Source organism: Anopheles ziemanni, chromosome 2 (genome assembly GCF_943734765.1).
Source record: "Anopheles ziemanni chromosome 2, idAnoZiCoDA_A2_x.2, whole genome shotgun sequence".
NCBI lineage: Eukaryota > Metazoa > Arthropoda > Insecta > Diptera > Culicidae > Anopheles > Anopheles ziemanni.
In genome coordinates, this window is record NC_080705.1 from 553,794 (window position 1) to 580,545 (window position 26,752).

General features: G+C 47.4%; 3 protein-coding genes across 3 annotated transcripts; all 3 read left to right on the forward strand.

Moving 5' to 3' along the window:
* Positions 1 to 1,036: 1,036 nt before the first annotated feature.
* On the forward strand, positions 1,037 to 15,309 carry LOC131282886 (uncharacterized). The gene is made up of 10 exons (XM_058312431.1): positions 1,037 to 4,192; positions 6,622 to 6,969; positions 7,041 to 7,169; positions 7,230 to 7,573; positions 7,645 to 7,744; positions 7,818 to 7,848; positions 10,266 to 10,437; positions 10,521 to 10,657; positions 10,748 to 10,871; positions 13,449 to 15,309. The coding sequence occupies exons 1-10, from the start codon at positions 1,037 to 1,039 to the stop codon at positions 15,307 to 15,309; spliced, it is 6,402 nt and encodes a 2,133-aa protein (XP_058168414.1).
* Positions 15,310 to 15,694: 385 nt separating this feature from the next.
* LOC131290666 (COX assembly mitochondrial protein homolog) lies at positions 15,695 to 16,273 on the forward strand. The gene is made up of 2 exons (XM_058319833.1): positions 15,695 to 15,844; positions 15,914 to 16,273. The coding sequence occupies exons 1-2, from the start codon at positions 15,766 to 15,768 to the stop codon at positions 16,225 to 16,227; spliced, it is 393 nt and encodes a 130-aa protein (XP_058175816.1). The 5' UTR covers positions 15,695 to 15,765; the 3' UTR covers positions 16,228 to 16,273.
* A 2,407-nt stretch (positions 16,274 to 18,680) lies between these two features.
* On the forward strand, positions 18,681 to 26,296 carry LOC131282889 (uncharacterized). Its single transcript, XM_058312435.1, has 7 exons — positions 18,681 to 19,296; positions 20,490 to 20,548; positions 20,615 to 22,405; positions 22,487 to 22,627; positions 22,709 to 22,845; positions 22,910 to 23,049; positions 23,126 to 26,296. Exons 1-7 carry the CDS (start codon positions 18,681 to 18,683, stop codon positions 25,300 to 25,302), a joined length of 5,061 nt encoding a protein of 1,686 aa, XP_058168418.1. The 3' UTR covers positions 25,303 to 26,296.
* Positions 26,297 to 26,752: the final 456 nt, after the last annotated feature.

The following is a 26,752-nucleotide window of genomic DNA, read 5'->3' on the forward strand; positions in this document are numbered from 1 at the left end:
CATTTTTAACATCACACAAAATTCACTGATCCTGATTTCGTGCGTAGGATAAGTAGGCGGTTTTTATTAATGACCCAAACTGGGGGGTCTTTTTATTCTCCTCCGAACGAGTGAGTGCGCGAGGTCACTAAGGCAGTATAACTATTTCGACCGCTCGTGAGACGCGGTACGTCGCAGTGAATAATGATAAAAATAAAATTCACACCATCATAAAAACATTATAAAAACGGCGAGTTGTGTTGTTGATTGCACCATATCTAATTTCATCTGAATTATCTTCCTCTTTCTCTCACTCTCGCTTCCTTTCCCACTCTCTCTCTATAAACAGGCGCCGTTCATGGTGCGGCGTGAAAATTGCCGCGCTTTGCGTGCGATTGTTGCAACTGCACTAAAAAGGAGGCCCCACGCTTGCACTTTGCACCGAAAGCAGTCCGGTTTGACCCTATGTAGGTCGTTGTGGTTTCCATGGCAGTTCCGTACCTGGCCACAACATTTACGCACGCCGAACCGAACACTATGGGCTAGACAAAGTTGACTATATTTTTGAATCATGGAACACAAATGGAGAAATAGTCGTGTCGATATCAAATCAGGAGAATTAATCCAATTTTAATTTACAAACAAGCCATATCTTGGTTCAAGTGTTTTTTTTAAAATGGGATTGCATTTAAATTAAAATCTCTAGGAGCTCATAGTGTTTCGAGCTTCGTCGGACGCATGCTCACCGACACCACGCCGTCATCCGAAAATTCCTTTGGCCCGTACGAACCGTGTAATCTCTTTCCCTAATGGCGAACCGTCTGACTCAACCGGAGTCCGGCATAAATCGCGCGTTCAGTTTCGAGCGACAGTTAACGCCGTGCGGACCGAAATTGTGTCGATAAACATGTGCTAAAATCGGCCAAGTTCTTCCCTTTCCATCTCCGGCATATGCTTGTGTGTGTATGTGTGTCTGTGCGGGTGTGGGAGGGAATTTCTAATATGTGAAGTGAATTGTGCCCACTTTATACGCATGTTTCTATAGACCGTAGAGATCATGTTTTTCCGTCGAGTGTTTTCGAAGAACGGGACGAGTTCGTCGAGTAGTGGCGAAAGTGCGCCCTCTCCGGCGATAAGGAATAACAACGTGCCGCCAATGATGATGTCCTCGTCGACCGGTGGGGTCCCCGTGGAGTCCCCCGCCCGGTACCGGCGAGCGCTGAACGTGGAAAACAATCACCGGGTGCTGTCGGTGCTGCAGTTGACGCCCCTGTGGGAGTACATCATTCGCAACAATGAGCTGCCGGTCGGGTTGAACATGAACGAGCTTTTCCGCGAGTTTCTTGAGCGCCTGCACGATCCGGAATTTCAGGTTCGCCAGCACGCCCTGCGTGTCCTGATCGACGTGATCATTGTTCTGCGCGACGAAACCGACATATACTTTGCTCCGCTACTGCCTCCGATCATCGACAATCTCGGGCATCCATCGCCCGCCGTCCGAAAGGGCGCCCTGGACGTGCTGAAGGTGTACATCGCGCAAACAAAGCTCCCCGAGACCGTCATGCTAGAGATCATGAACTACGGTATGGATCGTAACCCGAAGGATCCACTCAGCAGTCGGTACATCGTCGGGGTCATGCTGGCACTTCCATCGCTGATCCAACCGGCCATTCTCACCGCAAAGCGCACCTTTATCCTGCGAGCTGTCATCAATGCTCTTGGCGGAAAGATGGTGCAGATCACGTATCAGGAGATCGCACTGAAGATCCTGCTGAAGATCAAAAACACGATCGGATCGCGCGAGTTCTACGAGTGCATTTCCGTCGCCTATAGGCGCGACTTTGATCTCCTCTGCAACGTGTATGGGTTGCCCAATCCACCGAAGAGCCCTCGCCGGGATCCGGTGGTGCCACCGGGGGAAGTGGCACCGGTTGGTAGTGGCGAGCTGCGGAAGTCGTGGAAGCCAGCCGTTGGTCCACCGGTGCAACCACTCTCGCCAAAGGCGCATCGATGGAAATCTGGCAGCTACGGCGACATTTCTCGTGCAGGAAGCCAAGAACGAGGCCTGCGGAGTCGGACCGCGTCAGCGGAGCGAGTCCAGCGCCAGCACGACTACGTGCTTAGCAAGGGACCGACGGGTGCACCGCTGTTGCGCCGAGTCAGCCTCGAGCAGATAGACGACTCGAAGGTGATCATGGAGACGGAGATCAAAATCAACAAGGAGTCGGTTACGATGCGCATCCTGGAGGCGGATCAATCGAACTCCAACTCCAACTCCATCAGCGAAGAAAGTGATGAAGACAACGCCAACAAGCGATTTGGGGTAGTGCGTGTCCTTACCGACAGCGAGCTCGAAGAGAGCGTGACGGTGAAGTCAATCGCGGGCAGTCAAAGCCTCTCGAGGCAGGATACAATGCTGCAGTCATCCGACACGGACTACATCCGAAGGACGCCCCGTCGCGTGCGGTTTGGTGGTGAGATCGTTAAAATGCGAACCCCCGACAGTGACACCTTCGACCTAAGTGATCATGACGGTCTTTCACAGTCGCAGTCATCCAACCAGATGCTATCCTCTACGACGACCACATCCGAACGGACATCTTCTGCGGGACCTCAGCGATCCTCACTAAAATCGACTCTCTCGTCATCGGAACGGAGCAGTGCGACGCCTATGATGCGACGCCAGTACTCTCAGTCAGCGGACACCGAACGATCCTCACCTCCGGACACATCGTCGATGATTGCATCCTCCGATTTTAGTAACCACTCCAAACCGCGACCATCGTCGGCAAAATCGGCTACCATAGATACATCTTTCGTAAGCGAACTGAACTCGGGATCGGATCCGGAGGATAACATTTACCCATCTCAGAGTATCAGTGAGATGCCGGAGAAAATTGACACTAGCACAAGGAGCTCCACACGTCCCAAGTCATCTCTTTCTAGGCCAAAAACGGCAAAAACTCCTCCAGAACCAGAGCCGGCTGAAAGCGTTCCGCCGGCGGCCATCAACACGCCCGAAACACCCGATACTCAAAGTCATCCAATGCCTCCAGCACCGAATCCCGTTCCAGCGCTGGACGCTAGCGCCATTCTGGCGGACAAAATCGAAGAGGTGCGACAAGCCATCCAGGGCATCGAAAGTAAAATTCAAAACGTGGTACTGCAGAAGGCCGACTCCGTCGATGCGGCCAAGGAGAAGGCGGCCACGAGAGACGTAGGAGCTGCTGCTGCTGCTCCGAAACTCGAATCGAATCTGTCTCTCGAGGTACTGATGAAGACCAACGGCACTGAAAATGCAGAAAACCTCGAGCGGGATCCCTCGCAAGCCGAACACAACGACAAGGACTACACTAAGGAGCTCAACATCGAAATACCGGGCGAGGAAAAGCTTCAGAATGCTCCACCAGGACGATCACCAATGGGCAAAGATGATCCGAAGGAGCCGAAACCAACCGTTCCGAGAATCGTTCGATCCGGAATTCCCCGCCTACACACAATGCCCTCACCCAAGACGATGCGAAAAGCGCACGCTGAAGCGAGCGGCAGACAATCGACAAAAATGGGACCAACCAAGGGACAACTCACACCTCAACTTCCGGCGGATGGTAGGGGTAGGGCACGGGTTCGCAGTCGATCGGCAACGTCCGCTTCTCTTAGGCGCAGCGTGTACATCAGCCCATCGTCCCTTAGCCCCAAACCGCATAGCGGCATCGAGATGATTCACAATCTCCTGCGCAGCCCATCCACATCTCCGCACAGGAGTCGACGGAAAAGTTCGGCCGCCAGTGAGTTCATCGATTCCATCGCATCGAACGACAACAACAACAATAATCAACTCATCTCCAACAACCTTGGCGGAGAGAGCGGTCGAACGGACAAGTGTGTCAACGTGAACGAGGAGGACATCTTTGACGTATTCGGGAAAACGATTGCTACGCAAACTTCCGTGGACGAGCTGGCGGAACCGGTATTCGTTCCATTCAGCCGAGCTCCTTCTTCTAAAGTTGGCATAAGAGTCGATGTGAACGGGAACCAAGCGGAACCTCCTTCTAGTAGTACGAGCGTCCCGAAGGATGAGAAATCTAGCGAACACGAACTTCCTTCCAGACTGTTGCCATCACCGAAGCCTTCGCAAGAACAACGGATTGTCAACTCCTGGGAGGATCTTGGGATCGTCAGCCAGCTCACACTGTTTCAGCTTAAGAGCGGAGTAAGATCTACTTTTCCATTTCCCCGCTTTTAGTCGCAGTTAGGGTCTTCATACATTTTTTAAATTATGTGCAAGGAAAGGGAAGTGCTTTAAAATACGAAACCATCCAACCGAAAAGGGGGTCAAATCATAGTAAGCCAAACGAACCGAACCGTGAACTAGATTTAACGTTCTTCGGAAAAGCGCTCATAACGGCAAAGTGGGGAAGCAATCTAGATCAGGCACGTAAATAAAACTCCAAACCTCTCGCCGGCCACTCATTAGAATGTCCAATTTTCGTGTGACCTCCTTTTTTGCAAATTACACAAAGGACTGCGAGACGACGGTGTCGGGAAATGTATGTACATACAAGCGGCCAAGAGGGAGAGAGAGAGAGAGGGAAAGGAAGAGGGGGGAAAACACACAACGAGAGAAAGAGAAAGTCGGAAGACAAAAACAGTAATGCTTTGAATCAAAGCGGCACCTGTTATGTGGCGAAAGTAAGAACGTGCTTGACGCTGCTAGATTTTCCGAACGGCGGCGATTTCTATCAACAGTCGCCCGCACCGAGCCCCGCGGACACATCGCGCTTGGCGCGTCTGTCAAGCTGGCCACCTGTGGGTGTGCTGTAGCGAATGGACGAAGTCCCCACTGACCAAGAAAGAGAAAACTATGCCAACCAAGTAGGTGCTCCGGATTTTTAAAAGGGAAACGGAAAATCAAGTGCAGCACGCAATCGAGGTGACCGCGTGTTCTCTTTACACGAACTACGCAGAGGAGACAAAAGGATATTCGAACTGACGCGGCTAGAAGCCAACCTGATATTGCTTTCATTTATTTTCATTTAAAGTTTTGGATCTTTGGCCCGTGTGACCGATTTTCGATGGCTAATGACCTAACCTGGTACAGCCTTTCCTACAAGAACGTGAACAAAATTGAAGCGTGTTTATTGCTGTTTAATTTTAAAATTGGAAAAATGGCAACAACCCACAATTTATGGATTAACTGAAAATATTATTCAAATTAAACAATGTTTGCTCTTGGTAAAAACATTCAATTGCATAAGATGGAATGTGAAATCTAAGTATCCGCCTTTTGCACTTGCTTGCATTATAAACCACAAGGGATCAACAAAATACTTTGGACACGTGTCCTAGTTACTGTAAACGAACTAAAACACCGACCGACCTCAATCATGGCCGAAAAAGGGGCAGCTCTTCATATCAGAAGCCGGACACGCGAGAACGAGGGTCGACATCAAGCTAAAAGCCCTCCCCATAGCCGTTTCTGGTTGAAAACTGTTTCAAATAACCCCATTGCGTGCTTCCGTGCCACCTTACAGCATTCGCTCCCACTACTACGCAGTACAGTCACCTACATCCATGTCATTTTCCTACATTTCTCTTGAATCTAGCGTGAGCAAAACGAAAAAAAAATAGCCCCACGGCGACACCGAATCCATAAGACGACGGTGACGACGATTTCTAATAATGCCTTATCAACGTCCGGTTTAGTTATTACCGAGTCGATCTACTTCTGCTTCTGGCTATTGGCCGCCGCTGGCTGGGTTTTTCTTGCCGGTTTCCTTCGTGGCACGGACCTGCGCATGTCGCATCGAATCAACGTCCGCTGTCGTCGCTGTGGCCGCCACATTTCTCAAAAAGCCCCGCCTTATTCCTTCTTCTTTCAACGGAAAACAGTGTCAACGCACTAAATCAATTCCCCACCGCAGGAAAAATGGAGAGCACCGAAAAGGAGGACTTTCGTTTTCGTTCTCCTTTTTCTCGAACGGCATTCCTAATCACAGTCTTTCGTGCCGATAAACGCCAGTGCAGCGCGGTCTTGCAGACACCTCGAAAGACCCTTTCCAGCCTTTTGTATATGGAAAAATCCGAGCACGATTTCTTGGGGGGTTTTCCTTCTCCTTTACAGATGTTAATGGTACCTTACTCCAATCCCCCCTCCCTCGGATTAGCCACAAGCCGCCCAATTTGAATGTTCTCGAAGCATTGGTCGTCGGGAGGTCTACGTCCTCCGAAGGACTTTTTCTAGGTTGGAGAAAGAGGCAAACCCATGCGTCATACGCGTCCGACCGGAGGCCACGTTTGGCCGAAACGTTCGCAAATCGGAGTGTCAGTAGCTCGCCTTGAACCGGCCGGATAAGGTTGCCGGCTGTGAATTCCGATCCTGGTGTCGTGTTGTTATCGACGGTGATAGTTGTTTGTACCGGATGCGAAAAGAGGTTCGTGCTTGCTGTTATCTGGACAACCTTCTAGCTTATCTGAGCACGGAAAGGCGCTTGCAAGGCAAGGAGAAAGCACCGATGAGAAATGTAAACTTCATTGAATCGTGGGAAAAATATTGGAAAAAATTCACACAGTTGAGAAATAGTGTTGAGCCACGCTCTGCCTCCGGTGACTACAACCTCTCGCTGTCCATTCCACTTGCAGGACTGGCGATTGCGATCCCAAGGATTCTGCAGCATCGAAGAGGCGCTCAAGTCTACCGACAATCTAGCGAAGGTGCAACCGTACCTGGAATCGCTACTGCGCACACTGCTGTCTTCCGAGCGGAACATCGATGTCATCGACGACAAGGTACGGATGTTGGTCAACCTGGTGTCACGGCTTCCGCTGGAGAACCTGGAAGATCGGGTGGCCCAAATCATGACCGGTCTGTGCCGACAAGGTGGACCCGGCAGCAACACGGTGGCGAAGGCGCTAATGCAACGTCTACCAACTGCGGCCATTGTTCAGCGACTTCTTTCCGACGACTTCCTGCATGCCAAAAGCTCCAAGGTTCGTAGTCGCAAATAGGCTCTTCCTGTTCCTATTTTCAACGTTTCTTTTTACACTTTCTCTTTTTAAAGTTTCGCGAGAATGCACTGCAGATGGTGTTGTTTGCATTGATGACATTTCCGAGTACCTACTTCGACATCAAAACGCTCATTTCCCGAGCTACTGAGGCGGCATTGGATCGCAAAAAACGAGTCCGGCATGTGAGTAGTAGCAAGGGTTCTCTAGTTGCCAGCCATACTTATGTTATGTCCATTCCGTAGGCGGCGCTGGATGTGCTGGCAGTGCTGGGTCAAATAAGCTCCCCGAAGTTGGTCCTAGACGTCGTGTGTACTGCCGTGGGAACGCGACCGGAAGGGAATCATCTGATCACAGCCGTCAAGGCACGGCTCGCACGGAAGCAGCTGCCCTTCATCGGCCCGGATGGGAGTGTCGAGTACGCGGTCAAAGTTCCTTCCAGCCGATCCAGCTCGGTCATCATGTTTGGAGCCGACGTGGACTGGATCGAGGCTGGTAGTGGTTCCGCTTCGCCTACATTCAACCGACCGGGGCGCCACAAGTACCCGAGCTTCCAGGTGGAAAACAGTTCGCTCGACGAAATAAGACAGTGCGTATGGAATAACTTCTTCCACAACTACTCGAGTATGTTCATGAGTTTGTTCAACTGTTCCGTTTCAGGAAACCTAGCTTTAAAATATTTGATGATATCAAACAACCCATTGAATCACCTCGTGTTATTACTTCAGGTTGGACTTCAAAAATCCCCGTTTCACATTATGTAAGTATCCTTCGCAGCGCTGTATCAATTCTATGCATTCATTTTAACCCAACTTGTTTGTATTCCATCACAGGACAACAACGGTCAGTCAATGGCCACAAATGGTGAGTAAATAAAAAGCTGAGTAAACTTTTAAATGTAACACTTTGAAAGCTCAAAAAAGGATTGATAATAAACATTGTACTTGAGTTGTTTCTTGAATTGAACTGATTTTAAGGCAATAATTTCAATTCAAAAAGAATTATTTACAATTTACAATTTACAATTTACAATTTTATTTAGACATTTGTTTGCCGCTTGGGCTTTACAAAAAACATGGCTTAAACACTAACTTAGGAGGATTGAGGGACATGGGAGAGGATACGGGAACGGAATTGGGAGATGGAGATGTTGAAATCAAACAGGCCACTCACTGCATTGAAGGCCGACAGCGAGCGAAGCAATGGGTCGTTCTGGCCATACGTAGTCCGGCGAGTGGGAAGTAGAAAAGGAGGTCTATCGCGAAGGTGACGCGAAGGGATGTAGAAGGGTAAGGACGATAGGAGGAGAGGGGCATCAATGTTATGGAGAAGGAGGTTTGCAATAAACAAGGATTGGGAGGTCGCGTGTCGTTGCTGAATGGTTTGGAGACCAAGCAAATGACAGCGCGAAGGGTAGGGGGGAATAGGAGCTGTGGGGTCGTTTAAGAAACGTCGCACAGCAAGGCGTGTAAACTTACGCTGCACACCTTCCAGCCTGTTCATTGCTGTAACTCCCGCAGGGGTCCACACAACACAGGAGTATTCCAATATTGGGCGGACCCAGCAGCAGTACAGCGCCCTCAGACAAGAGGGGTCCCGTATTTCTACCGACATGCGCGTTATTAGGCCAAGTGCCCTGCTCGCTCTGTCCACAACGGAGTTAATGTGGTCAGAGAAAGTGAGTCGGTCATCCAGCCACACCCCGAGATCCTTCACCACAGATACCCTCGGAAGTGGAGTGCCACAAAGAGCGTAATCAAAGCAGATCGGATCCCGGATGCGGCCAAACGACACAACGTTACACTTGGACGGGCAGAGCACCAGGCCGTTCACGAGGCACCAAGCTGAGAAATCGTCAAGGGATCTTTGGAGGGAATGGCAATCCGGGAGGGAGGAAATCGGGAGGAAAATCTTAACATCATCGGCATATAGTAAGTGCCCCTCACCAGGAAGGACACCCACGCAGTCATTGATGAAGATGGAAAACAGGAGAGGACTTAGGACGCTCCCCTGAGGGACCCCAGAAGGACCCGCAAAGGGAAGAGAGAGGTGATTCGCCACTCTAACCCTATAGGAGCGGCATGTGAGGAAGGATTTGAACCACGAAAGCAATGGATCGCCCACACCGTGTCGCTCGAGTTTTGCCAACAGAAGGTTATGCGGTAGGCAGTCAAATGCAGACTTGAAATCTGTATAGACCACATCTACCTGGCGTCCAGATGTGATGGCCGGGAACAACCGAACCATGAGCGACATAAGATTTGCGGTGGTAGAACGGCGGGGCATAAAACCATGCTGGTGGGAGGATAAAAAGGAATGGATGCAAGGGAGCAGGAAGGAATGAACAACAGACTCGAGGACTTTGGAGACGGAAGATAGGAGGGAGATTCCTCGATAGTTGGAAGGAGTTGATCGACATCCTTTCTTATGGGTCGGAACTAACCAAGCTGCCTTCCACATCACCGGAAACACCCCCTCTCGCAAAGATCGCGAGAAAAGGCGAACCAAAATCGGGGCGAAAGCAGTCTTGCAGCTCTTTAACACATACGAAGGGATGCCATCAGGACCAGGAGCAAAAGATGTCTTCAACTTAGTTAGGGCAGTCAGCACGGACTCCTCAGAAATTGTAATGTGATTTAGGGACATGTCGGAGTAAGGTATCCGAGCAAGTCCCAATGAGAGGGACGCCGTAGAGCAAGCGGGATCGACAAACACCTGCGAGAAGTGTGTTGCGAACAGCTCACAAATGCTGGAAGGGGTGGAGGCAGTAGATGAGCCAGAGGATAAGGAAGGGGGGATTTGGGAGTTACCACGACGGGAGTTTACGTGGCGCCAGAACGACCGGGGGTTAGCCGTGAAGCGAGCCTGCAACCGACAAGGTGCAACCCGTAACGGATGCGGTTGTATGACCGGTAAGCAGAGGCGGCGTACTTAAACACTTCACGACGGAAAGGGGTATGATAAGCGTGATAAACGCGTTGAGCGCGCTTCATGTCGGCCTTCAACACACGAAGATGTCTATCTGACCACAAAGGACTAGGAGGGGATTTCAGAGGCGGGCAACATAGAGGAAACAGCGATGTTAATACGGAGTTAAAGGTGGAATTATGATTAGGAATCAATAGTTCACTTAGTTAACATATTGAATATGGTTAATATTAAGCAACGATTTTGTTTATTAGTTTAAAAATTCGAAAATTTTGTGCTTCTCTATTGTTGAACACATAATTTCTTCTGGTAACACATAAAATATTATTTACTACCATTACATAATTTTACAGCGTCTCGCACCCTGTACGGCAATGGGCAATCGTCCCGGTCGTATCCCGAGCTGCTGGATAGCAAACTAGCCGGTGGGAAACCCAGTGGACACAAGATGGATGGACAGTTACAGTCTGGCATACCGCAAATCTCCAATGGCAAATTACCACGCCATACGAGTATGGCATCGAGGTACGAACCGAATCAGAATAAAGCTGACCTCCATTCATGATGTTTGATTTATTTTTTTCCTTTTTCCTCCCTTCTCAATGCAGGTTTCCCGAAATGGATCCGAAAGCGAACGGAAAAGTGAACGGTCAGAAGAGCACGAACCCTTATGAAATGAGAACTCCCCGAACGCGCGGCAAGTTGTATTCCCGCAATAGCGACGGGTTTATGAGCGATACTATCGGTATGATGGTCTTCATAATTTTATCGACTGTACTTTACCAAGTGCTGATCCTTGTTTGTGATCCCCTCCCCCTTTCTCTTCTCCCTGCAGCCAGTGCCAACAAACAGGTTCACAATAATGACACTCGACCTGCTACTGATCCCGTAGTGGAAAACGAGGGTTTCCGCCAATCGAAAAGCGGTATGCGGTTCTACAATCCAAATCACTTGGAAAGGTAAGACGAAAACATAGTTTTTACAACAAGTAAATTTAATTTTAATTTAATAGATCATTTAAAATATTATTTGGATTCAAAAGATTCCATTACATTAATATTTTTTCTCGAGATCAGTGATTAAATGGCTACCGCTCAATACATCATATTATGAAATAGTTTCAAGTCCATCATAACATTAGTGGGATTTGAAAAAGGGTGGAGGCATGCGATTTTCAAATTATCCAGTAGGAGGAAATGTGTGAAGAAAATTAGAAAAAGAGAGAGTATATGTAATTTTCATGAAAGGTATAGAGACTGAGAGAGAGAGAGAGAGGGAGAGAAGAATAAAAGTAAAAATATAAAAAAGAGATAGGGAATTGTAATGAATATTATTTGAAGGTGTATTGCTAGACACTTCAAACGTGGAATGTCCCAATTCACCCAGCTAAGAGTCACCTCTGTGAAAAAGAGGTCAATGTATCGAAGGTCCTTGGTGGGCAAAACAAGGAAAACGTAGAGTACGATTAAGGGTTTGGAAACAAGAATGTTCAGTGCTATTCAATTGAGTCGAGTAGTTGAACCTGTAACCAACACCTTCTGCCATCGTTGAAGATGTGCTGATTAATGGAAACCATCATAAATCATAATCGTTCCATAGGCACTTCGTACTCCCAAAACCCATTTTCCCACCCGATGGTGAGATGGTGCATTAGGCGCCTCCATCGGCACCCCGCATTGTCTACTGTTGTCTGCGTGGCGTTGGCGCTATCGGGTGATATGGTTACTAGCGATGACAACAGTAACAAACAACTATCCATTCCACCGCGCTTCCGGTACCGCGAATCAATTCCCAACGGTATTATGATTTCGCCGCACATGCCGTTCAGTCGGTGGAGCATGCCAACAAACCACGTTGTGCTCAACGTGAACATAAACAAACCACCCCGTCCAAACAAATACACAGCGAAACGAAGGGCTCACCACCCACACAGTGGACCAGGGCTCGGCCCGGTGCCTGGTGAACGGTTTTCCATTTTCCAATACATTTACAGAACCTTCACTTAAAGCTAGTTGCAGTGCGAGTTGGTGACGCCGTGAGAACGTCCGTGGCGGACGCTTAGTTGTGTTTTTATTTTTCCTCTACGGGAAAATGCTGTGTCCAGAGTGACCTGTGTACGGTGTGTGACGTGTCGTGAGAAAGACTAATCACTGGACGACCTCCATCGCCGGAAAAGCGAAGGCAGTAGACGGCAAAGAATCGATGTTATGGGTGGGCTTGATTTTTTAATATCCCGCTCATACCGTGGCTTACTTGTGGCGCAAAATCACGAACGATGGCTCAAAAGTAGGCCAGCGTCCGGTGGCAATGGATCGCCTGTGTCCAGCCTGTGTGTGCTCGGAGTGACCAACACCGATGCTTCTTGAACATTCGCGAGTGCTCGTGCTCGTCGGTTTCTGCTTTTCGGTTAATTCCCGTACGCTCCACGCCTGCCAATCCATGGAACCTCCTGCAAAGAACGGACGGACAACACTTGGAACACGCTAGCGTTCGCTGGCAGTTAACTGCTTCGAGGTTCGATCGAGTGAGAGTATGTTTTGGAAGCTCGTTCCCACATATCATAGCTTTTGTGGGAGCTGCTTGGGTTGCCTGCAGGATTTTCGCAACCCTACCGGCCCTACCGAGGACGCTGGTAACTTTGGTCCAACTGGAAGCCCGCCCCAACGCATCGAAGGGAGTGGTGGTGGTGGTTCAACGACGTGCAATAACAATTACAGTGTTGAGGGCGTGAAAAACGTCTCCGGGCTTGGCGAGATCATGACTAACGGTTTCCATTCCGGACATGATCCGATCGGGCCGCCAGAGAGCGAAAGTGTGTACAGAAGACTGGTCCGGACGCATCCGGATTTGGTGCGAATGTGTCAGTGGTGTTTTTTCAAACGGCGGAAACAAACGCCAGCGACTCCAGGGTGTCCAGAGTTAACGGAAATCACCAACGTAGTGCCGTTCGACAGTGCGTCCGTTTTTAAAACGCCGCAGAAGAAAATCATTGGTCGGGATGGAGGGAAGCACGTTTGCGAAGGACTTGTGATATTTGAGTCCACTCCAACCAACGGTCCTTCCTCCACATCATCGTCATCGAACGACGCCTTCATTTCGCCTAACGGCTACAATGAAACGTAAATATATCTTTATAGTGTATTTTGGTTTCCCTTTGCGCGCTCCAGTTTCCGTTCGTACTACTCATTTGAATATACATCAATGTAAGCCATTATCCTTGGCTTTGGTATGTCCTCGGGGTGAGACGGGGACCCTTTTACGTTCCTTTCCCTATCGCAACCTTATCGATCGATAAGACGATGAATGATAGTGGCGGGTAATAGGGAGGGAGGAACGCTGCGGCTGAAGGTGAACTTCAGGTGGAATTGCGTTGCTTTTTTGATAGCCCCTTCCATTTCCGGTGTTGACCTTTGTTTGCTGCTATTTTAAATTTCATACCACTTGGTTTTTATTTTCATGTAAGACTTGTCCGATGTCATTTGCATCTATTTGTACCGTAATAATTTTCCCCAACTTCTTTGCTTCGGTCTTTTCAGCAACGGCAAACAGCTAGTGACGACGCATGCGCATATAGACCAGCAATCTCATGCAACGCCAAGCAAGTGCTATAACAACCAGACAGGCACCGGTGAGCCAAACAATCGGAGCAACAGTGCAACCCACGGCGAGCGGTACTTTGGAGATTTCGTCACCGGCAGGAGAGGTAGTGCTGGGGGTGGCGGTGGTGCCGGAACTGCGCCCAGTACCCCGAGTCGGGCAAGGTTTCTTGGCGACGACCTATCGAATGAAGTTCCGGTGATCAACCAGGAGAGCTACATCATTCAGCGGGATGAGCACTACGACAGTGACCAGGACGAGCGGTCAAGCAACGATTCCACCTCCACCAGGATTATCTCTAACAGTATCTTCAACCTAAGGGATCGAGATCGGGACCGGGTGACGGTCTTGGACGATCGAGGCAGCTTTGCACCGTCCGTAGCATCCGCTTCTCGGCCGCAATCGGTTAGTTCGCACAAATCCATCGGTTCTGGTGCTCTCAAGCAGCAGCAGCAACTTACGGATGGAAGACTTTCACGAACAAGCAATGTGTCGTACGCCAGAAACCATTCCGCCAGTGACAATGTCTCCCTCAAGTCGAACCGGTCGGCAACGGGAAAGAGTCCATTAGCCAACGAGGAAGGGGAATGGTATGGCGAACGAGCAGCAACACCGATACCGAGTGAAATCGACGGAATCAGCTCCAATCAGATTCAGTATGAGTCCGACTACGACGTTGAGGACGATGATGCGCGCAAGGAAGACAGCAATGGCCAAGGTGCGAGGCCGATGGGTACACCAAAACGTTATCCTACGCCAAGTCCACTGCCACTGCAAGGGTCTTATTCCACGGAAAACTTATCGGTGCGCAATGCTTTCCATCATGAGGCGCACAACGATGAGGCCGAGGAGATAGAGGAGGAAATAGACATTCATCCGAGAAGTCGAGGACAGTCGGCTAGCTTAGGCAACCTTCGGCACCTACCGGACGACGAGGACCGTACTGGAAATGATGAACCGCCGATTGGTTTGCGAGCACCACCGAAAAAGAAGAAACCATTTTTGGTACGACGCAGCAGTAGGGTGGCTCCGGCCAAGGAAGCTGCCTCGGGGGTGAAGACCAAGAACAAACTCAACGAGGTCATATTCCAGAAAACACTTCGCAAATTCGACAAACCCAAGGACGCCCTCAGTAACTGCCTATCTCACCTGGAAAGCCCAAACTGGGAGCAAAACATCAGTGGTCTACAATTCTTCGTGCGACTAATACGGCATCATCCGGAGGTGATTGATACACAGATCCACCTCCTCTCCGTCGCCTTGGCCAAGCAAGTGCGCAACCTACGCTCACAAGTAGCACGAGCCGCGTGTCAAGCATCGGGTGAATTTTTCTCGACCCATCGCCGCTGCATCGAGGGTGAGGCTGAGGACATCGCCACCCACCTTCTGCATCGCACGGCGGACACCAACAAGTTCCTGCGGGCCGACGCTACACAAGCCCTGGAGTCGATGTGCGACAACATATCCATCCCGAAGGTGGTGCACATCATCGCCTTCAAAGGAGCCACACATCAGAATGCGGTCGTACGAACGACGGCCGCAAAGTTGCTCGACAAGATTGTGCAAAAGATCGGTAGCGAAAAGGTGTTTGCTCTGCCGAAAGAGACACGCGATAAATTGATATTGACAGGCGCACATCTACTGCTGGAAGGATCGCTGGAAACGCGCAACTTCACAAAGAGTGTGTTTCGCCAACTTTCCGACCATCCCAGCTACAGCAAAGTATTATTAGAAGTGATACCGTCGCGAACGTATCGAAACATAGAGAAATCGCTTAACAGCATTCGGCAAATGTCCTGATTTTAGTCCTTTAAATCTTCTAGAAAGCTGTGTAGGTAGCAAAAATATATCGTTTCATACCTACGGCCCAATCAGACGTTCGATTGTTCTTTGTTCAAACAGACACTAACCAAACTGTGTACGTAATAAATCGTAACTCCTTTCACAATTGTAACAACTACTGCGAATGAGCTATGTTTATTGCTTTGTTTTGATTTGAAATTAAATTTAAATTTCACTTTCATTAGAAATATATCAGCATTTTATCGCCTTTTCTTACTTTTTCCAAATACTGTCAAAGTAAATAACGAACATATGGGATATTTTATCGCATTTGTTTGAATGGGTCAAAGCTGTCAAATTGACGTTTTCGGAAATGGTGGACGAATGTAAATAAACAAACAGTTCCAGACAGATTTTACAATTCCTGCGATTCTTCACATCCAACGAATCGAGTTGTATCTGCTGTAACAAAATATGGCCCATTCGTTTACCAACGAACAGTCAGCCTCGGCGATTCCTCTTGGTTCCAACAAAGGTGGACCACACGGGCTTGGTAGGTTATTTTCTGGTTAAATTTTGAGATGATGCGTACATACTTACATAAGTGTTTGCAATCCCGCAGGCGATCCGGACGATCGGCGGCTACGAAAAGTTGAAGTGGAAGTTCTAATCCCTAAGATAATGCGTGAACGTGCGAAAACAGAAAAATGTGTTCCTCAGGTTCAAGCTTTTGAAACGTGCTGCAAAGATGCGGGACTGTTCATGATAGCAAAGTGCCAGCCGCAGAACGATGCCCTCAAAGCATGCAGCCTGGAATGGTACAAGGACGAACAGTTTAAAAAAGAGTGCACGGAAATCTACTTAGCCGAACGTAGTGAATTCCGAAGAACAGGATTACCTAAAAAGTTTAGGAACAAGGCTAATGCCGAGGGATAGTTTTGTTTAGCTTTATTTATAAACAAGATGTTGGTATTGTAATTGGTGGATTATGTCGTTAATTTTAACCATTCGAAAACATTTTATGTATTTTCCTCGAGAAACTTTAGAGACAACTTAATAGATCTAAGACCAATACTAACGTTTTTTGCTTTTGGGCCTACGTTTTTGGGTTTTACGAACGTTTATCTTTTTTGGAATGTTATAAAAACCGTACTTTAGCGAATACCACAGGGAAAGTATAATTACAGACGTTGTGGAGGCCAATAGTAATATCACATCCAACGAATAGTAAACAAACCATGATAATGCCGCGCCATAAGACCTTTGTAGTTTCTCTGTGCCATTTTCAATTACATTTAATATTGCCCAGATTGCCAAATCCAGCGGTTCCTCTGGTCGCGAACGATAGGCCCTCGATAGTTTTCGAGCCATTGTGTATACTCTAGAATGGAAAATAGAAATTATTACACAGTTTATTTTGTTCCTAAACATACTAACCTTTCACTCAATCCTTCAGCGATGCGTTGTTTGATGTAGGTAACATTTTCTATATTTTCGTAGGCCATCTGAACCCCAGCGCCTCGGTTTACTAATGCAGCTGCATTTAGGAACTGATCTCCATAAATCGGCATGACTACAACCGGGACACCACAGTGTACAGCTTCCGATATGCCTAGCAATCCTCCATGAGAAACAAACAATCGAACGTTTTCGTGGCATAATACATCCCTTTGAGGAAGCCACCGACGCAGGAACAGATTCTTTGGTGGGTTATCCATTGTGGTCTCCCATTTCCACACTACTTTATAATTGAAGTTCTTGAAGGCTTCGATGAAGGCATTTCGTTTGTTCTTGGGTAGTGAAGACGCTCTCAGGACGGAACCAAACGACACGACAATCACTCCTTCATGCGCATCATCCAGCAGACTTTGAAGGTCTTGTGGTAAGGGTTTGGCACTTCCGATGTGGACCCCGCCTATTTCCACTACTGCTGGTACTAACGGCCTCGCACCACTTAGCGTGTAATGTTGGTTGACGAGAATGAGAGATGTATTTTTAACAATTTCGCGAACGTCTGGTACAGCAGCGTTAGGAAACCTTTCTCGCAGTAATTGGTTGTCGCTGTTTTCTACGATTCGATACAACAGCTTTACTGCTTTCGTAACGATCCAATTCTCAGCTCTTTCCAACAATGACATCTCTTCAGCAAATGTGCTAAACTCGGATGGGATGTATGAGGGGGTATCAGGAAGACCAACACGATCATAATGCCAAGGCATCAGCGCACAACTGCTCAACCCCACGAAGGGTACCTCCAATAGCCAACTCACTCCCGCCATACAATCGGTAGCGAAATATTCCATCACTACTAAGTCATAAGGATGAGATTGGTGTATTTTAAAGACTTCTTCAATTGCCGCCGACGTCACCGCCGCTTTGCAGCTACTTATTCCCCATGATGCCAGTTCGAAGAACTCCTTAAAGTTATCTGTAAAACTCCTTCCAGTAAATTCCTTGTGAAGAGAAAGCAATTGGTAAGTTACACTTTTCAAAAAGCTACTTCAAGTTACTTGTATCTCCAATTACCTCTAAGTTGAAAGCGTTGGTAAGAATCTCCTGTCCATCAAAGCGCAGATCGTAGTAGTTTACAACCGGATTTGGGTCTGGAAAATAGCTTACCACTGTGACGTAATGGCCCGCCTCTGCTAGACCTCTCATAATGGGATGAAATACCTTGAAGTGGCTCAGCCCGGGATGAGGGAATAAACCCAAAATCCGATATGCATTGCCGGAGCAAGCCAGGGTTACCAATAATATTGCAACTCTTGTGCAATGCGTCATGCTGCGAATACAAAATAAATATGTTCATACTCAATCATTACTGCAACGCACGCAGTGGAATTTCAATTCGTTCTATTCGTTATCAGTAAGATAGTACCATGTGCATCGCTATCATCATATGTAACGTTGGTATTTGATTCGGTCAAATTACGAACGCTTATCAGTCACATAGTTCAAAGTGCATTATTGTCGTGCAATCACACCTACTAAATTAGTGCATTTGGAATTGTCTAAATAGAATTAGTCTGAATAATCTGCAAGGAATTAATAATACGACCTCGTTAGTATAATTTATGATACATTTTGTCGCATTACTTATTTTTACTATCTTTAACCGCCCAAATCGTACAAAACATTCGAATCTGAAATTAGTGAATCATTTGACAGCTTGGCTCACTAGGCACCTTTCATGTTGGTCCTCCTATGACATCGTCACTCACTAGGCACACGGTCATCGCTTTGGGTCGCCATTTTTGTAGTGACTTACAGTCGCGATTTCAAAGAATGCGAAAAGTCAAACATCCCGTGGAGTGCGTTTTCCGAGCGGAAATGTGCATCTAAAAGCTAACAATCAGCAGCACAAATACGGCGTCCCGGCAAGAACAAGCATGAAGCCGTGCTGCGAAAGCAAAAAGGTGATGGAGGACACTGCAGTGAACGTGCAGAGAACGAGTGATAAATATTGTACGCATCAGCAGAAGCAAGCCAGTGCAGCAGCCGCCAGTGGTAACATAGGCAGTGTTGGGGGTGGCGGCGGCAGTGGCAGTGGCGGAACCGTGAGTGCAAGTGCAGGGTGTTCAGGCAGTAACAATAATAATACAAATAACAGCAGCAGGAGCAATAGCTGTAAATCGTTTCCCATAACGCAGCAGGCTCCTTCCCATTTGGTGACGCCAACGAACCATCAATCTCGAGCGAGATCTATCGATACAGATTCTAATACACCTTCGGCCACCGACGCTACCGTCAATTCTGTCCCAGCACCAACAGCAGTAGCAACAGCAGCAACAGCATCTTCTCTGCCGCTAGCTTCGTCAACATCGTCAACATCGATGAACGCCGCGGCTACGTCGGAGTTGAAGATGGTTGTGGAAAACGAGCAGCGACAGCAGTCATCAAAAAATCACGTAGACCAGTCGGCAGTGAAAATGATTGCTAAAAATAAGGATCAATGTTCAACGCCGGCGAAGGACAACCATGCTAGTGTCTGCAGTTCAGATAATGGTAAATAGTCGTAGTGTGTACTTATTTCATCAGCAATTCATATGTTGCCTTAGAAAGAAGGAAACAAGTAGAAGGAGTATTCCGCTTCAGAAATCCTGTGTGTTTTACCCCCTCCCCGCGATCCTTGTATTGTAAAGAAGTTGATTCGCAACAGAGGTAATCTTAAAATCTATATTTGTACGTTGTTCAGTTTGTGTTTTATCCAAACGGTTCTTTAACAAAGCGCATTTGTAATTTTACATCAATCCATGTGAGTAATCATAACATCCACCATGACGGCACTCGTACAATGCACGTACGTCGTACGTCGCCCTTTCGTCCACGCGGTCAATATGCATCAGCATGAGCTACAGAACAGTCCCTTTTCTCGGCCTCTTACAATCACCATTGTTTCTTTACGTCAGCCCCCACCCGTTCCCCCGCGTGTCGTATTTCTCTATTTAATGATGCGCATTAGAGTGACTGTGAGCGATTGTTGATATGTGTGTTTTTGCAAGCCAAAGATGCTTTAAGTATCGAAAACCATTCGTCCTTCATGTTACTTCATTTTTCTCAGTATCCCAAAAAGTGGATATTCGGTTGCTAAAGAACATAAAGGGCCAGTCTTAAGACACATGATGTCTTGATGATCCAACGCATAGACAGTTGACTTTGAATAAGTCATAGGTTGGCTAGATGTACAATTTAATTTGTGTTTCGTCGCTATTTTTTACCCATCTCAATAACCTTAAAACCAAAACTCCAGAGTGGTTGAATTACATATGTTAACATGTTTTGGTTTTGGTGCATATATATCATTCCTTATAGTGGTATTTAAGCAGTAAGCATTCACCGCAATGTTGACCTTCAACGTATACCGTACCTTGTATTTTTTGCACCGAGTATTCCTTTTTTTCTACTGTGTCAAAAGTAAACAAACTACTCAACGCATTGTTTCGTTTGCTCAGTCACAATCAATGTTTAATCAATATTTCTATTTTAGTTGGTTTTTGTTTTCTTTATCTTGTCAACATTGTAAAATTGCGTGTGGGAAACCTTATGAGATGTTTTTCATATGATCATCCCAATTGATGCATATTATATTCACTAAATGACGATTCATCTATTGTGTTGGAGAAATTATTGATCATCTTATTCAACAACATGTTCTGCTCAATGTTAATGATTGCTAATGACCGTTTTTTCACGAATAGGTTTATCAAAGAGCCACAAAAAGAAAAGGAGCAAAGAAAAAGATCGAGAGCGAGATAAGGTAAGTTACATCACGTAAAAAATGTACAGGACGTCAAATTCTCAAGTTCCCGCATTTCTTTTCTAGGCCCGAAAACGACGTCGTTCCGAGGACGACATATCCAACACGGAAGGGAACAAAAATGAATCTGCTAAGGAAGTGAAAAATGGCATTCCTAATCCTAGCACGAGCGCCCCACCGTCCGGTCATACACCCAGCAAGAATGTATCATCAGCTGTGGCCAATGTAGCATCGCATCCTTCTTCTACGTCCCCGCTTCCTGTTGCATTTATGGGCCCGGTGTCAATACAAAACAAGGAAAATCATCATCAACAACAGTTGGCCGAGTTTGCGGCGGCACACCAAGCTATCAAACTGGAACTCTCTATCGAAACGACACCATCGATCCCAGCGTCAGCAGGTGCTGCCGCCGCACTGCTCATCAATCACGGTGCTCCGGTTATGGTTGGTACCTCGGCCACCGCTGCAGCTGTGGCAGCAGTGGCTGCCAGTTCCAGCACCCCGATATCTCCCGTCAATTTGCTGCTCAATCTGGAACGTAGCAAAAATGATCTAGCGAACGCCAACGTCAAGAAGCAGGATGTGTTTATCAAGAAGGAGTACCTCCCGGCCAAGACCAAGTTGCTGACAAAACAGGAAAAAACACGAGATGATGTTACGAGGGCGTTGAATTTTGGCGATGGAAACGAAAAAACAAGTGGAACCACTACACCAACACCAATTAGCACTACAGCAACGACTGGCACCGGAACAGGGTGTTCGAGCATCGGTGGAAATAGTGTAACGCCAAATGCCACCAGCAACAGCAACTCCAATACCCTCATGTGCGTCGCAAACAACGTAACGGTGCCGGGTGGCAACATCAGTACAAGTACAAGTACACCCAGCTTCGCGCTAGCAAGTAGCAATAAAGCGAATTCCAACATTTTAATCAAGATCGACTCTCCCAAGAACGCCGAAGAGAAGGTCATCGTGAAGAAGGAGCCCGGAATAACACAGCCCCTGTCTGGAGGAGCTTGTCCAAATGCAGCGTCTGATGAGGGAGGCAAATTATCGGTGGTGTTGGAGGATTTAAAAGAAAAACCCATTAACGGTACGCCATCCAACGATGGGACGATGGGAAAAAGCTTACTAATGTCGGTAAAAAAAGATGTCCAGCGGATCTCCGAATCGCCCGTTAAGCAGGAATTGCCCCTATCCGACAACACCACAGCATTAAACAATTCCTCTATTGGTGCGTACAAAGTTGGCTCCAATTCATCCACCTCAACATCGGCGCATAAAAGCGGAAACGGTGGCACGACACAAAGCAGCAGCAGCAGTAGCAGTCGGGAATGCTCGCGTTGTTACAAACGGTCGAAAATCAAGCGTGCCAATATTGGTATTCAATGCAGACGGGGAGGAGGAGGAGGCGGAGCTAGCTCGTCGAGCACATCAACATCGGTTGCGTTGCAAGAAGCACACGAATCGAGCGCTCGCATCGGCTCCATCAATCGAAGCTCCAATTGCCATTTGCGTTCCAAGCTACTCGAAGGGCTTAAGTATGGAAGATTTATGCGCATCGAAGTTCATCCGAACGGTGGTGCGTCTGTGGTGCATATGTATCAGGACGAAATTGGCGTCCTTTCGGAGGTGGAGATGGAGGAGCTGGTGCAGGAATTTTTCCAAGTAGTATTCGCCGAAGATGAAGACGGCTTTGCGCACCATGTGATGGGGATCGTACACGATGCGGCCGCGTATCTACCCGATTTGCTGGAGCATATGGCGGAAAACTATGCGAACCTCACGGTTAAGGCCGGTGTTTTGGGTCGCAACTCAGATATAGAAACGTGCACAATGAATCAGTACAATGAACAGGTAAGTTGAGCTCGGGAACTATAGTTCATTCTCCTCTTTTATTAACTTTAAACTACCGCTTTTTACGATTCATCCGCGAAGGTGGTGAAAAACTATTCGCAAGGAACTGTACGCTATGGACCACTGCATCAGATCAGCCTGGTAGGAAAAGTTCACGAAGAAGTTGGTGGCTACTTTCCCGATCTCTTGAAGCGTTTGGAGGATAACCCATTTCTGAACAAGGTAAACTTAGCGAATGAAAAGACGATTGCGATCCCATTGTACAAACATGTTGTATCATCTTTTCTTTTTGTTAAAACTCAGGCCATGCCTTGGGGAGAGCTTTCAATAGTTCAAATGGATCCTCGACTCTCAAACGATGGCCCGATCTTGTGGATTCGACCCGGCGAGCAGCTTGTGCCTACGGCTGAAATCAATAAAACTCCTTTAAAGCGTCAGCGGTAAGACTGATACGGAGACAACACCTTTTGATAACTGCTCACACATCGATATTTTTCTTCACAGTACCAGGATAAATGAGTTGCGGAATTTACAATATCTTCCACGATTGTCCGAAGCTCGCGAAACTATGATCGAAGATCGCACAAAAGCACACGCCGACCATGTCGGACACGGGCACGATCGCATGACCACGGCAGCAGTGGGTAAGTTGGAAGACAGTCAAGTGGATATCAGTTTGAGAAGCTAACTGTTTTTTTTCTGTTGTTTGTATTTGTGTAGGCGTTTTGAAAGCAGTCCGTTGCGGTATACCGGACGAGTTGAATCGCATAACGAAGGATGTTGTCGCGTTTGACGCACATTGCTTCCCGCATCTGGTGGAGAAACTGCAGCTTGATCTGCACGAGCCTCCGATCTCGCAGTGCGTGCAATGGGTAGAAGATGCAAAGCTTAATCAACTGCGCCGCGAAGGCATTCGCTACTCGCGCATCTCGCTGTATGACAACGACATCTACTTTCTGCCACGCAACATAATTCATCAATTCCGCACGGTAACGGCGGTGACGAGTATCGCGTGGCATCTGCGGCTGAAGCAGTACTATCCGGATCAGCATGTCGTACAGGAGATTGCTAACGGGTATGAGGTCGATCCGCCGCACTACAAGGAAAAACAAACCATCCTGCCCCACCCGGTGTCGGCGGAAGGTGAACGAAAACACACTCCGATCAAACGTTCGCACGACGGTAAACCAAAGAAGCTTGAGCCGAAGAAGGAGCCTCCGCCGCTTGCGGCCCAAACGTCACCGAAGCCTGTTAAGGTGACGGAGACGATTGAAAAACTGGCCGCGAAGGAGGCAAAAATTGACATGCGCAAACTGATACGGGATGATAAACGGTTGTCCGTAGACGGATCTCTACGCACGCCCCGAAAATCTTCTACAACCCCCGAGAGAGGTTCGGAAAAGAAATCCAACTCTGGCTGCGGGCAGTCCGGTCTCAAGACTGCATCTTCTTCGTCGACGCCGACCAAGCACGGGGCACGGAGCACGGAAGAGGCTGGGAGTAGTAGCTCGAAGAAGGACAAGAGCCAATCGTGCAGCGAACGAGACAGGGATCGTGATCGGAAGCGAAACCGTGACCGGGAGCGCGAGCGAGACGGAGACCGGGATCGCGATCGAAGGGATCGCGACAAAAAGGAAAGTCGTGATCGTGACCGGGAGAAGGATCGTGAACGGAATAAGGATCGTGACCGAGAGAAGGATCGCAATCGCGATCGGGAACGAGAACGTGATCGCGATCGAGACCGGGAGCGCGGTCGTGATAAAGAACGTCGACATCATAAACATCAATCGAGTTCCTCTTCGTCAACGCCCAGCCGAAAGTCGTCCTCGTCGTCCTCCAAGCGCAGTCACGGAAAGCCGGATCAGGAAACCGAACAGGAAAATCGAAAGCTTTCGTTCCACTCTGTACCATCTTCGCAGAGTGGCAGTGCAAGTAGTAGCCGCCGAGAGTCTACCTCGAGTGTGTCGCGGGACAAAGAACAGCCCGTCGTTGGTCCGCTTCCTATGATGCCACCTAGCAGTTCGTCGGAGGTTGATTCTATCCCCCTCACATCGACGGAAGCTGTCAGTCGCGCAACCACTACCAATTCGCCCATTGAACCATCGCAACCAAATGATTCGTTAGAAGCGACAAATATGAATGGCCTTCCCGAACAACGAGTCTCCGACGCTTCTAAAACCGACTCTGAGCCTGTGATAACTGCAACCGAAGTAAAAGTGGTGACGGCATCCCAGCCGGAAGCATCGTCTGTCGCACAAACAGCCGATGCTACTGTACCACAAAAACCGCCCCCCTCCGAACCAACATCACAACAAGACAACGGAGAACGCAGTAAATCACTTTGTGGAGACAACAGTATGTATGCCGGTCTGAAGACAAACCGAATAGTTCATCCGCCGGTAGCACCATTGGCGGCTCCACCACTTCCTATTTCTTCACCACCGCTAGCTCCTCCACCCCCACCACCTCCGCCTCCGCCACAGCAAGACATGGAGGAGGCTCCAACGAGAGATAAATGGGAAATTACTGTTGACTCTACACAAAGTTCCGCGACGAATGCCGATGACACCTCCGTGACACCAAAAGTGAAAAAAAGTATTCAACATACCGCTTTCAGCAATATAAGCAACAGCAACAGCAGCAGCAAAACCGGTAGCAGCAATTCTACTACCAGCAGTAGTAGTAGTAACCGTAGTAATACTATATCCAACAGTAGCGGTAAGATTTACAGTAGTAGCGACAGTGTTAAGAAAAGCAATAGTTGTATCACTGCAGCTGCAGACCCCGATGAGACCGCTACTGCTGGCCACAGTCATAAGCAATCCAGTGATCTGCTGAGCACGATAATAGCCAGCATGGAAAGTACCGCCGCGAATCAAAGTGCTTCGAATTTTTAAGGCCGGAGTTATGTAAGCTATTGTGCTTGTTTGGTGAGCATGGAAAACCCAGCTGTTGTTATTTATCCCCCGATTCGGTCATAGTTTTGATACTTAAATTCAATTCTCCCATCAACAACAGGCTCGTTGAGGTCTGCCACTCCTCTGACTTTCATTACAACAGCCCCGTTTTTAACTAAGGTTTATTGGTTTGTGATCTCCCCATCACGCAGTATAAAAATGTAGTGCACACTACGCCTTAGCAATAGTTATAGTTAGAGGAAAGTCTAGAAAATACTTCTGCTCGAAAACGTATGCCGAACCGCGTGGAGGGGAGAAGAGAGGTGACGCTGACGATTTTATTAATGACTTTTCTTCACCAAAAGGAAATACCCCTTTTGCGTACTTTATTCAACTTAGGTTAATGTTTATTGCAGTGTACAGTTGAAGCAAATAGAAGCACAGAGTAATCCATTGTTTGGTTAGAGCGCTACGAAAGATATGATAAATACTCCACAAATTCAAATGCAAAGGAACCGAACCCGTCAAGAAGAAGATAAGATTTTCGCAAAACGTGTCTGACACGTTATCCTTAAGTGCAAAAAGAGAATGGCGCAACCAACGAAATACACATTGAATCACAAACGAAAGTAGCACCAAACAGTTAAATTCTGTTTTTATATATTGTATGTATGTTTTAGAGCTTCCACAACTTTCGCCGAGTCAGTTAATGTGTTTTTTTTTGTAATATTTATATGATATTTTGTATATTGTAATCAAAAACGATCCTTTACTTGCGTGTAAAAAGGGTTTTCTATTTAAAAACCACTTGGAAATTTAACAAAGATGAACCATACACGGTTCGATGATTTTTATGCAAAAACCCCTTTATATTTAGGACAGCGGCCGAAATAACATTTACAACAACAAAAACCCTAACTAAGTTTTAGTAAACTAAGAGCCCTTTAAATGATGAATAGTATTGTTTAAAAACACAACAAGGATAGAATATAAACAGTGATGATTTCTCTGATGATTTAGTTTTTATTTTATGATTTATGGTTATCTTTTTGATTCTTCTCCTCCAATTCGTAAGCCCATACTTACAAACATACCAATTTGTGCATTTTATTTTTTCTACTTTTCCTGAAGTCATACAAGCATGACAGAAAAGTTTTTGAATGACCATATTTTAGAGAACACACAGTAACAATAATCAGAAGAAGAATCTAACAACACAATTTCACCGAACTACCTCCGCTTAAGAACAGCAATTAACCTGATTGTCAGGCGGTGCAAGTTTTCGTCACTTTGCATGTCGATCGCGGACTAAGTGGAACTGCATTTGCAATAAACCTAATATATTCAAGCAGATCAGGTGGGTTGAATACTCAAAAAGTCCTAACAAACCACAGTGTCGAATGCGACCACATAAGCATGGAGGATATACCAGATGTGTGTGTGCATGAAC